The sequence below is a fragment of the Papio anubis genome, chromosome 2 (genome assembly GCF_008728515.1).
Source record: "Papio anubis isolate 15944 chromosome 2, Panubis1.0, whole genome shotgun sequence".
Taxonomy (NCBI): Eukaryota; Metazoa; Chordata; class Mammalia; order Primates; family Cercopithecidae; genus Papio; species Papio anubis.
In genome coordinates, this window is record NC_044977.1 from 76072747 (window position 1) to 76087139 (window position 14393).

General features: G+C 40.3%; 1 protein-coding gene across 5 annotated transcripts in view; it reads left to right on the forward strand.

The window, feature by feature from the left end:
* Positions 1-14393, forward strand: part of PRICKLE2 (prickle planar cell polarity protein 2) — a 354301-nt gene that overhangs the window by 237411 nt on the left and 102497 nt on the right. For all 5 annotated transcript variants that reach the window (XM_031663211.1, XM_031663212.1, XM_017955328.3 and 2 more), the window contains one exon: positions 11818-12001. In XM_031663211.1, coding sequence (XP_031519071.1) covers positions 11818-12001 — 184 coding nt within the window. The remainder of the gene's footprint in view (positions 1-11817; positions 12002-14393) is intronic.

Genomic DNA, 14393 nt, shown 5'->3' on the forward strand with positions numbered 1-14393 from the left:
ATTCCAAGGAGAAACGGGTTAGGGAGGATGGGAGAACTTTCCTACACCCACTAAAATGGCACCGTCCCCTGAATTTCACATCTGTGCTTGGGCTTTGGGACAGGCAGTTGCCCAGCCAGTTTGGTCACTGTCATTAATCCAGACAGTGGTGGGGGAAGAGGGAGGCCACAATATCACCTTCCGAGAATGACTCACCCAGTGCTCTTCCCCACCTCAGGACCTGTGTGCTCACTTCTCTGCCTGGAAAACTCGTACTCTGATTTTTCTCATATCTGCCTCATAGTCAGTCTTCTCATCACAACTCAAATGTCACTTCAGGGGGAGGTCTGTCCTCACCCATCCTTAGTTCCTCTCTTTCTGATTTCCCTATTTCTGTCATAACACTTATCACAATCTGTAAATGGCAGGTTTATCTGTTTGTTTACTTAACTGTTGACTGTCTTTTTCATTTGGTTCAAAGCTCCACGCAGGCAGGCATGTTATCTGTCTTAATGACTGTTATGTGCCCAGCATCTTAGTGCAGTGCCTAACACACAGTAGCTGCTCAGTCAATTTTGGTGGGCGGGTGAGTGCCTAACACACAGTAGCTGCTCAGTCAATTTTGGAAGGCTGAGGCAGGAGGGTTGCTTGAGCCCAGGAGTTCGAGACCAGCCTGGGTAACATGGTGAAATCTTGTAGGTGGGCAGTTGGTTGGTTGGTAGGTTGCTTGGCTGGATGGATAGATATGGATGGATGGATGGATATGAATGGATGGATAGATGGGTGGATGGATGGATAGATGTGGATGTATTTATAGATATGAATGGATGGCTAGATGGATGGATAGATATAGATGTATGTATGGATATGAATGGATGGATGGGTAGATATGGATGTGTGTATGGATATGAATGGATGGATAGATGGGTGGATGGATGAATACATATGAATGTATTTACAGATATGAATGGATGGATAGATGGGTAGATGGATAGATATGGATGTATTTATGGATATGAATGAGTGGATAGATGGGTGGATGGATAGATATGGATGTATGTATGGGTATAAATGAATGGATAGATGGGTAAATGGATGGATAGATATAGATGTATTTATGGGAAGTATATATGGATATGAATGCATGGATAGATGGGTAGATATGTGGATAGATATGTATGGATGGATGGATATGAATGAATAGATAGATGGGTGGATGGATGGATAGATACGGATGTATTTATGGATATTAATGAATGGATAGATGGGTGGATGGATAGATAGATATGGATGTATGAATGGTTATGAATGGATGGATAGATATGTATGTATTTATGGATATGAATGAATGGATAGATGGGTGGATGGATGGATAGATATGGATGTATATTACAGATATGAATGGAAGGATAGATGGGTGGATGGATGGACAGGTAGATGGATGGATATGGGTGGAATAAAAGAAGGAATATTTTGACATTGTACCTAAAACAAGGTAGGAGAAAACACTGGTTTCAGATGATATAGTTCCTTAACTTCAGTCAAGTTACTTGTGAGTTTATCACCTAAATTTTTGTATCTGTGAAATGGATAAAAATGCCAACTTTATAGGACTGCTGAGAGAGAGATGAGATAAATTAAGTGAAAATTATTGAATATTATAAACCTTCATAAGTCTGAGCAATTATGTTAACAGTAGAACATAGCTGCTGTGTTCACCCCTCACCTGCCATCCTCAGTCAAAGCACAGGTTGGGCTAGAGCAACAGGAGTCAGGGCCTGTAGGTCACACCTGCCATCTGGAGCTCTGGATCTTTTGGAGCAGATTTTTACCTCTTGGAATATTCCCATTTGATTTCAGGCCAGCCTCTACAAATATATTTTCTTCCTTCCTTCATTTCTGGCATTCTGACTCTCCACTTACCCCTTTTGCAAGGGATGTATAAGTAGGAGCTGAAGCCCTGTGTGGGGGTCACATGATCCATACAGTTTTTGAGGAGGGTCGCCTTTTTCTTTGTGATAGCTCGGTTTTAACAACTCTGACCTGTTCAAGGCAGGATTATCTCAGCAATGTCTTAGGGCAGGCACACCTTGCTTCCAGTTCTTACAGACTCGGGGAAACACTACAGGGGAATGCCTTTCTTGCTGACAACAGCCACTGTCCTTTCATTTGCTTACCTTTTCTAGGCAGCCTGCAGTCTAGAAAAAACTCTTTACCCAAACACCTAATTGCCTCCTAAAACCTGAGGGAGGTGATACTAAAGGGCAGTGCACTTGAAAAGAATGTTTGGTTCATTTTAGGCTGGTGTCATATATGCATGTGAAGAGTTGATGCTTTCGTTGGGAACTCAGGGAAAATGGGCTACAGAGCAGATGGAGTAAGTCGGGCCACTGCCCAGCTCCTCCTGCGTCAGCATTTCCCAGAGATCTATTATATGGTTTGAAGTGATGTATGTTATCACAGCATTGGAGGTTATATGACTAGTGTACAAAGATACAATTCAAAGCAAGTCTTAGTGGTTTTAAATTATCCATGCCCCATCTTTCTCCACTTGCACAGAAAATTGCAAGTTGATAGCTAGTGAAATCTGGTTGTCAGATTTTTTTTTTTTTTTTTAATTGAAGGGACCTAACTTTTAGCTCTGTGATACCCGTAAGTATATGTTATATGTAATTCCCACGTTGGAGGTATCTTTTACATTACATAAGTGGATTCTTGATCCTGCTACAGGGCACCAGTTCAGAACAGACCCACTTATCTGGATTGAATAATGCACATCTATTTGCTGAGAGTGTTATGTGTGCATGTGTGGGTGGCTCTGGCTCATGTCTTGTCATAACCGGCCAGTCTTATCCCCTGGCTCTGGCTGATGGGGAACACATAGAATGAAGTCTGGTCTCCAGTTTCTTAACACTAAGGGAAAAGAGGACCAGCAGCTGTTTCTGTTTAATGGCGATTATCTTTGGGATTGTGAGTGTTTTGAAAATTTTTTACTCTTACTGCTTATCTGTAGTTTCTGATTTTTTTCTACATTAGTTGTATATTGCTTTTTAAGGATAAGGAAGTAATAACTTTATAATAAGTATAATAAGGAGGAAAATGCTTTTCTCTTTTTTTTTCTTATTAAGAATAAAAAGAGAGCTGGGCACGGTGACTCATGCCTGTAATCCCAGCACTTTGGAAGGCTGAGGCAGGGGGATTGCTTGAGTCCAGGAGTTTGAGACCAGCCTGGGTAACATAGTGAAACCTCGTATCTACAACAAATACAAAAATTAGCTGGGCATTGTGGCATGTGCCTTTAGCTTCTCAGGAGGCTGAGATGAGAGGACTGCTTGAGCCCAGGAGGTCGAGGCTGCAGTGAGCCATAATCGCACCACTGCACTCTAGCCTGGGTGACAGAGAGAGACCTTGTCTCAAAAAAAAAAATTGTTCTTTTGCCTTTAGTGAGCCAAAGGCATGGAAGAATTTAAATACCTAGGATACATCTGTTATTTAGCAAAAAGCAATGGAGAGCTTTGGGTTATTTTAGCCCTTTTCTTTGTTTTTGTTTTTGTTTGTTTTTATTTTCAAAGTGAAAGCAAGTTTATTTAGAAAGTAAAGGAATAAAAGAATGGCTGCTCCATAGACAGAACAGCCTAGCCCTTTGTTTTTAACAAAAGTGTGTTTTCCTACCTCTGGCCTTGCCTGCCTTGGGCGAAGCCATGTTGAATCCCATGTTGTTTATTCCTTGTCAGTCACTTGGTTTGTACGGGGACTGAACCACTCTTTAAGCTGTCTGCCCCTTGTCCCTGTGCATGAAAGTGGCCTGAGCCTGATCTAGCCATGGACTTGGGACAGAGGAGTCCACACCACGAGGGAGGTGGAAGTCAAGACAGATGGCAGGGCTGGCAACAAGAGACACTATTCTCATGTCTGATGTAGTCTTGCCTTTCACCAGTGCCTTTCACACCCTACTGGGTACCCAGCTGAGTGGCAGGAGGGCCTAGTGATGCAAGAGGTTAAGACATGGTAGCAAGGAAGGGCTGGCATAGATTCTTTGGGACCGTTTGAAAATGTACATTGCCCAGAGTTTCTGAGACCATCGAGTATATTGGTAAAATCCACACCTGTTTTTAAACCATGCCCTGAGGCACTCCTTTCTAACTAGGAGGCTACTACAGAAGAGTGGCCTTGAGCTGTGCTTGGAGGACCAGCTGCATCACATTTACCAGGCACACTGGTGAAAATGCACATTCCTGAGCCTGCCTCAGACCTATCCAATTAGAGTCACTGGGACATCCTACTATTCCCCATGCATCTCCCTGTAATGTCTTGGCAACCAGATATACAGTTTCTCACGACTAGAATTATTATTTATATAAGAGTTTCATGATTAGGAATTATTTATTTCTTAAAAGCCATTAACAGCCTCTATATTTTTTCTTCTTTTCATCTAGCAAATTACCAAGCACCTACTTCATATTTTGGTACATGCTAGAAATGACTTCATGGAGTCTAGGAACTTTGGTGGTGTTTAGCCTTGTGGCTTTGGAACCTTGAGGACTTCAAGGCCATGAATGTGCCTGGAGTTTGGGGAGGAGGTTGAGCTTTGAAGAAGTTGGGCTCATAGTCGTCTTCTCCACATCAACTTGGGCAGCCCTATTTTCTATTTTGAGTTGCCACATATGAGTTCTTTTACAAAATATATTTTCCTCTCATTAAAAAAGGTGGGGGGGACACTGGGCACAGTGGCTCATGCCTGTAATCCCAGCACTTTGGGAGGCTGAGACGGGCGGATCACGAGGTCAGGAGATTGAGACCATCCTGGCTAACACGGTGAAACCCTGTCTCTACTAAAAATACAAAAAATTAGCCGGGTGTGGTGGTGGGCACCTGTAGTCCCAGCTACTCGGGAGGCTGAGGCAGGAGAATGGCGTGAACCTGGGAGGCGGAGCTTGCAGTGAGCCAAAATGGCATCACTGCACTCCAGCCTGGGGGACACAGCAAGACTCCGTCTCAAAAAAAAAAGGGCGGGGGAGGGGGAGTAAAAGAGACAGGGAAGGAAAGTAAAAAACAGGCTTAATGATGTTTGCAATCCCATTAGAGTCTCAATTTCTACAATTTGCTACTTGAAGTTGTCAAAAATCATGTTCTAAAGGAAAATCCCTTTTTTGCCTTCATCCTATCACTTCTCACATAAAACAAGACCTTGTGGTTCAGGGTTCGTTGTTGTAAATAACCTGTCAAAATCTCAAGGATAAGTATTCCCCCTACAAACCCTGCCCCCAATCTACTCATGATGAATCCTTTCATGTAATGGCAGGCAAGTTAATTGGTATAGATTGTTAGTCATTTTCCAAATGATAATGGTCACTGGTGCAGATAACCAAGCTACTTGGAGATAGTTAAAGAGAGGTCCTCCACCTGGCAATACTGTGTATGCCTTCGAAGGGCCGATTATGGTTTCTGAGATATGGAAGCCATGATTTAATGCTGCGACTTGGAGGTGGAGGATTTGCAGAGGTTGTTTTGGGGTAGAGGAGAATGCAGAATCTCCCCTCTCTGAATCATGGCTTATTCCTTGGAAACCTGTCATTCACAAACCCAATTATGTGCAGGTAGAATGTCAACTCTGACAGAATGAAACCAATGCACCCTTTGTGTGTGTGTGTGTGTGTATGTGTGTGTGTGTGTGTTTTTAATGAAATCCTGCTTTACTAGCAGGTTCTATTTTCATAAATGTCTATTTTAAAAAAAGCCAAATCATATATTTCCCCACACACTTCTGAATATGTTTCATTCAGGTGAGAAGCCTTAATCAGTGTGTTGAAAGAGAGCTGTTGGGTGTTGCTGTGTGCATTTTGCCAAAGTGGGAGAGATGCAGGAATGAAGAGAAATCCTCTTAGCATTACTTCTGACCCTCTGCCCGCTTCTGAGAGTCTGGGCCTTGGGTTCCCAGTTTATAGATGGAGGTTATTAAATTAGCCATTATCAAAGACTGTCATGGAATCACTCAAAGGTTGAAAATTCTTTACAAAGAAAAATGTCGTGCCACGGGAGTGCCAGTTAATTATAAATGAGAAGTGGAAGGCAGGCAGCTAGCATGGAAAACAGATAAGGTCCTTGTGGCTTTGAGTTACTATTTAGGGTTTTGGGTTTTTTTTCCTTTTCTTCCCCTCTCCTTGGTTTTCCTTTTGTGTGGGTGTGAGGTTTTGTTGTTGTTGTTGTTCAGAAGTAAAAGGGTATTCTGTGGTTGGAATCAGATTTTCTGTAAGTAACTTTTTGGTTCAGTGGTCAGATAGAGCCTACTTTGAGTCCCTGTTCTGCTCACTATTTAGGGTTGATTAACTGCTCTGAATAGTTCAGTTGCTTAACTGCTTACAAACCACTTAACTACTCTGGGCCTTTGTTTTCTTCTGTGGGAAGTGGAGATAATATTTCCTTTCCTGGAGGACTGATGGAGATAATATTTCCTTTCCTGGAGGACTGATGGAAGAATCTGGGGTCATGTATATAAGGTATAAAGCAACTCAAATGCTGGGCATACAGCTCGGTATGTGCCCCCTCCCCATCCTGACCACCTGTATCCTGCTTCTTTCTGGTTTTCAGTAGCACTTGCTGCCTTTAATATACTTTGTGATTGAATGACTTGTTATGTGTATGGTATGTTTCTCCCCTCTGAGAACACAGGCCAAGAGGTCAGGGATCTTTGTCTTGGTTAGGTATCCAAGTACCTAGAGCAGGCCTTGGTACATGGTAAGTGCTTGTTAGTTATTTGGGGCTTGTTGTTGTTGTCGTTGTTGTTTTGTTTTTGTTTTGGGGTGTGCGTGTGTGTGTGTGTGTGTGTGTATGTGTGTGTTGAGACAGCTTCTCACTCTGTCACCCAGGCTGGAGTGCAGTGGTGTGATCTGGGCTCACTGCAACCTTCACCTCCTGGGTTCAAGTGATTCTTGTGCCTCCACCTCCCGAGTAGCTGGGACTATGGGTGCCCGCCACCATGCCCAGCTGATTTTTTTTTTTTTTTTTTTTTGTATTTTTAGTGGAGACATGGTTTCACCATTTGGCCAGGCTGGTCTCGAACTTCTAGCCTCAAGTTATCCATCCACCTCGAGTTATTTGTTGAATGACCACATAGGGCCTCAGCCCTCCCCATCTTCTCTTTTCTGTTTATCCTTCTACTTGTTGATGCTTATTCTGGATCTGATTCTGCACTCCTCGTCTGTTTTCTTCTTGTCTTTATTCCTTCTCCTGGAGCCTCAGTTCGTTAAATCATGTCCATCCGGCATTAGTGTGCTCTTCCCTGCATAATCAGTACCTGAATAAATGAATTTCATTGGTGGATATTTTGGGACTGAATTTGGTAAAAGTTTTCTACATTTCAGTGTTCAAGTATGACTTTCTAGTAAAAAGCATTAGTCACCAAACAGCTTACTCAGTTTACTTAAACACACTGAAACTTGTTTTTCCTTAAGTCATAAACTGGAAAAAAAATTATTGGAGAAATAAACTGACTGCTTCCCAACAGACCTGACCATTGTGCAGTAGCTGATTAATTAAAGAGTTACTGTTCAAATGAGCTCTATTTTTAAAAGCAACAACCAGGGTTTGGATGGAACTTCTTTGAGTTTGGAGATGCAAACCAGATCCAAGGTGTGCATTCTGTCTGTGTATCTTTCTGATCCGATGAAAGTGGGAAATGGGGGAATCTGACAAGCCAAAATCAGTTTGGTTAGACTAAACTGATTTTGTTTCTTCGAGTGCATTTTTATGTCGAAATTCGGGTACAACACATCAATAGAATAAAGATATAAAACAACTAATCATCTTGATAGATACAGAAAATGCGTTTGACAAACTCCAACACCCTTTTGTGGTAAAAACAACAAACTAGCATAGAAGAGAACTTCCTCTACCTGATGAAGAGCATCTACAGATAACTCATGGCTAACATGATACTTAATGCTGAAAGACTGGTGCTTTCCCTTAAGATCAAGAACACAACAAAGATGTCCACTCTTGCTACTTCTGTTGAACATTGTACTGGAGGTTCTAATCAGGGCAATAAGACATGATAAAGAAATAAAAGACATGAGATTGAAAAGGAAAAAGTAAAACTCTCTATTTGCACGTGATATAGTCTTATATAGAGAAAATTCTAAAGAACACATACACACACACACACACACACACACACACACACAGAGGCACACAAGTACCTAAACTAATATAACTAATAAATGATTTTAGCAAGATTGTATGATTTAACATCAGTATAAAAATCATTTATGTTTCTATACAATAACAATCTGAAAATGAAATTAGGAACAATTCTAATTACAATAGCATCAAAAAAAATAAAATACTTAAGAATAAACTTAGAAGAAGTACAAGCCTGTGCCTAAAAACCACAAAATATCATTGAAAGAAATTAGATTGAATTAAATGGAAAAGTAGCCAGTGTTCAACTCTTCAAATTGATAAATTGATCTACAAAGTCAGTGTATGTCTATCAAAACTGTAGCTGGCTTTTTTTCTTTTTGCACAAATTGACAAACTAATCCTAAAATTCATATTTTCTGAATGCAAATGCAAGGAACGAAGAAGAGCCAAAACAGTTTTTTAAGAGAAGAACAAAATTGCATGACTCATATATACTTCATGATTTTAAAACTTACTGCAGAACTGCAGTCATCAAGACAGTGTGGTACTGGCACAAAGATGGACATACAGACCACTGGAATAGAGCTGAGCATCCAGAATAAACTCTTAACAGCTATGGTCAGTTGATTTTTTGACAGTGGTACCAAGGCAATTCAATGGGGAAAGATTATTCTTTTCAATAAATGGTACTGAAAGAACTGGATAGCCACATGAGAATGAAGGTGGTCTCCTACTTAGTGCCATATACAAAAATTAACTCAAAATGGATCATAGACGTAAATGTAAGAGCCAAAACCGTACATCTCTTAAATTAAAATGTAAGAATACATCTTTATGACCATGAGTTATGCAATGGCTTCTTAGAAATGATTAAAAACAACAACAAATTAGACTTCATCAAAATTAAAAACTGTTGTGCTCAGCAGATGTCATCAAGAAAGTGAAAAGACAGCCCACAAAATGGAAGAAAAAATGTTCCTATCATATATCTGATAAAGGACTTGTATCCAGAAAGTATGTGAAGAACACTTATAACTCAACAATTAGAACACAACCCCATGAAAAAAGATGGACTAAGGATTGGTATAGACATTTCTCTATTCTAAGAAGATATCTAATAAGCACATAAAAAGATATTCAACATCATTAGCCATTCGGGAAATGCAAATCAAAACCACAATTAAATACTGCTTTATACCCACTCTAGTAGCTACGATAAAAGACAGACAGTAACAAATGTGACAAGAATGTGGAGAAAATGGAACACTCATTCATCAATGGTGGGAATGTACAAAGGTGCAGATATTTTGGAAAACAATTTGGGAGTTCCTCAAAATTTTAAATCTAAAGTTGCCACATGACCTAGCAATTTCATTTCTAGAGATATATCCAAAAGAATTAAAAACATTGGCTGGGCATGGTGGCTCACACCTGCAATCCCAGCACTTTGGGAGGCCAAGGCAGGCGAATGACGAGGTCAGGAGATTGAGACCATCCTGGCTAACATGGTGAAACCCCGTCTCTACTAAAAATACAAAAAAAATTAGCCAAGTGTGGTGGTGGGCGCCTGTAGTCCCAGCTGCTTGGGAGGCTGAGGCATGAGAATGGCATGAACCTGGGAGGTGGAGCTTGCAGTGAGCCGAGATCACGCCACTGCACTCCAGTCTGGGCGACAGAGTGAGACTCCGTCACAAAAAAAAAAAAAAAAGAAAGAAAGAAAAATTAAAAACATACATCCAACTGAGAGCAGTGGCTCATGCCTGTAATCCCAGCACTTTGGGAGGCCGAGGCAGGTGAATCACAAGGTCAGGAGTTCAAGACCAGCCTGGCCAACATGGTGAAACTCCGTCTCTACTAGAAATACAAAAATTAGCCAGGTGTGGTGGCGCATGTCTGTAGTCCCAGCTACTCAGGAGGCTGAGGCAGGAGAATTGTTTGAACCTGGGAGGCCAGAGGTTGCAGTGAGCCAAGAGGGCACCACTGCACTCCAGCCTGGGAGACAGAGCGATACTCTGTCTCAAAAAAAAAGAAAAAAAAAAATTAGCCAGGCATGGTGGCATGCACCTGTGTGGTCCCAGCTGCTTGGGAGGCTAAGACAGGAGGATCACTTGAACCCAGGAGGTCAAGGCTGCAGTGAGCCATGATTGCATCACTGCACTCCATCCTGGGAAACAATGAGAACCTGTCTCAAAAAACAAAACAAAACAAATATCCACACAAAAAATTGTACATAAGTAATCAGAGCATCATTATTCATAAAAGCCGTAGGTGAAAATAGTCCAAATGTCCACAACTGATCAGTGAAAATGTGGTATGTATATACAATGGCATATTATTCAGCAATATAAGGGAATGAAGGATTGATACATGCTATAACTTGGATTAACCTTGAAAAATCATTCTGTATGAAAGAAGCCAACTTCAGAAGACCACGTATTGTATGATTGCATTTATATGAAATGTCCAAAATAGGCAAAACCATAGAGACAGAAAATAGATTAGTGGTTGTCAGAGCCTAGGGGGCAGGGGGATATGGGAAGTAACTGCCAGTGCTCCTGGGGTTTCTTTTTGGGGGGGATGAAAATGCTATAAAATTAGATAGTGATGACTCACAATTCTGAATGTATTAAGAGTCCATGAATTGTACACTTTGAAATGGCAAGTTTTATCTTATGTACATTGTATCTTCACAAAGCTGTTATCAAAACATCAGGCACATCTGGGGATTAAAATTCTGGGCTCTTTTATCACCTTTATAAGGTGCTACTGAAACTAATAATTTTAAAAAGAGTGAACATGAAATAACTTATTTCCTTAAAATTTTCCTCCTCTATTCTTTTTTTTTTTCTCTTTTTATTTTATTGGTGGAAGCTAGAAATGCTTTTGTGTTGCTGACATCAACATATTTATTGCTTCATCATTTCTGTAGCTATGGATAAGAGAACAGATGGTAACCTTAAAAGAGAAATGTTCAGTTTGGGAGATTTTTATCTTTGGCTGCTACCTTTTGAAATAATTCACATGCATGATCTTCTTGTATATAAAAAAACCCACAAACATAGGGAAAATTTGGGTTTCTAATTAGAATTCCAAAGCTACAGGGATCTTTAATGGAGGTGAAATTGTCTTTCCTGTGAGATCTTAGGGCCAGACATGTTTCGTGAGAAAGAAATATGTATGTTTGCTCTTCTTCTTAAAGAAAATTTTACCTGCATTTTTTAAACCATTTTCTCCATTTTCCAGGGCTTAGGAACCTTTCATAAAAGCAGTATGTTGTCAGTATTTGTTATCTACAAGTAACATTTCTGGTCAGCATATGTATTATGTATATGTAATTGCTATTACAGTTAAGGAAATTGTGGTCATGGGCCATATCCAGTGGTCTACTTAGTAAAATAAAAACTACATTACCATTCCTCTTGGGGTATTGATTTAGAAGAGAAAGCTGGGGTCCACATGTAAAGACCCTTAGCATGCTTACCTCGTGGCCTCTGACCTTTCATGCTGTTTTCACATGTGTGTACCACGCCTTCTGCAAAGACAGGCATGTTCTGGAACACTGCTCGTGATGCCTTTGCCTGATGCCCATTGCCAAGGAATGTGTTTATGGTTTGGGATCCAAGGGCTGGTGACTGGCAGGCTCTTGAAAAAAAAAATGGTTTTTTCTTCTTTCTCACCTGCTCCCTTTACTGCCTGCAGGAAGATCTGCCTGCACTGCAAGTGTCCCCAAGAGGAGCACATGGTGACAGTGATGCCGCTGGAGATGGAGAAGACCATCAGCAAACTCATGTTTGACTTTCAGAGGAACTCGACCTCAGATGATGACTCAGGCTGTGCCTTGGAAGAGTATGCCTGGGTCCCACCGGGTCTGAAGCCTGAACAGGTACCATTCTGGGTGGGAGCATGCTGGTTTGGGTGTTTCACTTTGTCTTACTGGTACTTCCTCATTCCAGTTCTGTAGGAAAAGTAGACTTTGCTGATTCAGAGAAGCGGTAGGGCTAAATAGGTTGAAGATGCCAGGGGCCCCAGTGGAAAATGAGGAAAGGAAATGAAATTGAGCCAGGAGTGATCCATTGCTAATTCATTCCGTATTATAATTATTAACCATTACCAGGACTGTCTAGAAATGTCTCAGAAACATTGGTTTTAAAACATTAAGAGAGTGAAACTTGGTTTTGGGGGTGGAGAAGAAGAGTTCTACATTGGCTCTGAGTCTTTACAGTAAGACTCTTCAGATAAAAGAGTGAGGAAGTGTGAATTTTCCTTACTCTTCCCAGTGATTATGCTGTGTTCAGACATTAAGTTTGTAGTGTTACTTTACAAAGAAAGACACTGGCATTTCCTGAAATGTCTTGGCACCACCCAAAGGCTGTAAACATCATTGGCTTGATGAAAAGGTCTTCGTGGCAAATGAAATTAGGCACACAGGTAGGTTTTGTTTAACCAGCAAGGTATTATTTAAAAATTTAATTAGCTGCTAATACTTTTAAATTAGGGATTTTTCATGTAAAGGTGTACCACATTTTTCTCAGTGACATACAGCCTCTTGTATTTCTTGGTACTTAAAATTTTCTCCTCCACCAGCCCCTGTTGTTTAAGAAGCTCTTTTATAAGCTGGATATTTTCATGATGTTTCCTGTGAAAATCTGAAGTCCCAGAATCTGAAGTGTTTGACCACTGTTGACTTCCTCTGACACGTAAAATTTCTTTCTCAGGACATCTCTATGTCCGACAAAAACATTTTAAAGTTTAAACAGCCGTTGAAATTTTAACTCGGGAACTTTAGGTGTGATAATGCTTTTAGGGAAAATTCTTTTTAAGTTTTTTTTTTTTAACTTTATTTTCAGTTCATGGGTACATGTGCAAGTTTGTCACACTGGTGTCATGGGAGTTTGTTGTACAGATCATTTCATCACCCAGATATTAAGCCTATTACCCATTAGTTATTTTTCCTGACTCTCTCCCTCCTCCCAGCCTTCACTCTCTGATAGGGCCCAGTGTGTGTTGTTCCCCACTATGTGTCCATGTGTTCTCATCATTTAGCTCCCACTACATGAGACATGCAGTATTTGGTTTTGTGTCTCCGTTAGTTTGCTAAGCGTAATGGCCTCCAACTCTATGCATGTTCCTCCAAAGGACATGATCTTGTACTTTTTATGGCTGCACAGTATTCCATTGTGTATATGAGTCTAATATCTAGACTCTATAAGGAACTTAAACAAATTTACAAGAAAAACCAAACAACCCCATTAAAAAGTGGGCAAAGGACATGAACAGATAATTTTCAAAAGAAGACATGCATGAGGCCAACAAGCGTATGAAAAACAGCTCAACATCACTGATCATAAGAGAAATGCAAATCAAAACCACAATGAGATACCATCCCACACCCATCAGAATGGCTATTATTAAAAAGTCAAAAAAACCAAAAACCAAAACAGATGCTAGCGAGGTTGTGGAGACAAAGGAATGTTTGTACATTGTTGGTGAGAGCATAAATGAGTTCAGCCATTGTGGAAGACAGTGTGACAATTCCTCAAAGACCTAAAAACATTAATACCATTTGCCCCAGCAATCCCATTGCTGGTTATATACCCAAAGGAATATAAATCTTTCTATTATAGAGACACATGCACACATATGTTCATTGTGGCACTCTTCATAATAGTAAAGACATGGCATGAACCTAAATGCCCATGGATGACAGACTGAGATAGAGAAAATTCTTTATAATAAAGGAGAACCCAAGAATTCACCCATAACTTAATAGTAGTGATACTAATATAATCTCATAGATTAGCCATTGCTCATTTTCTTCTAATTTTGAAGTTGCAAATTGACAGATGAAATCAGGGAGACAGGTAGGATTTGTTTAGCCAGCAAGGTATTGTTTTAAAATTTAATTAGCTACTAATACCTCAAAATTAGAGATTTGCTTCATGTAAAAGTTTATATTTATGTCTTGAAAATTTGAAGATCTGGTATCTCATCCCTGTAAGGATATAATTGTCTGGAGTTGAGTGATGGCCATTCCTTTTAGACAAAGCTTGATTATACCAAATCATCCCAGTCTCTACAAAGTCCATTTTATTCTTTCATGTTACCTTCCAGAACCCTACAGGCACTTTCGTTTTGTGATCTCTGTTCTAATTCCCACTGCAGGGGAGAAAATGTCTTAGAATAGAAACACTCCCAGAAAATAATCTCCATGAGAATTGAAGGTAATTCTCTGTTGGGTTATTAACAGGAAGAAATGAGTGCTTTCTCCCAGTTTG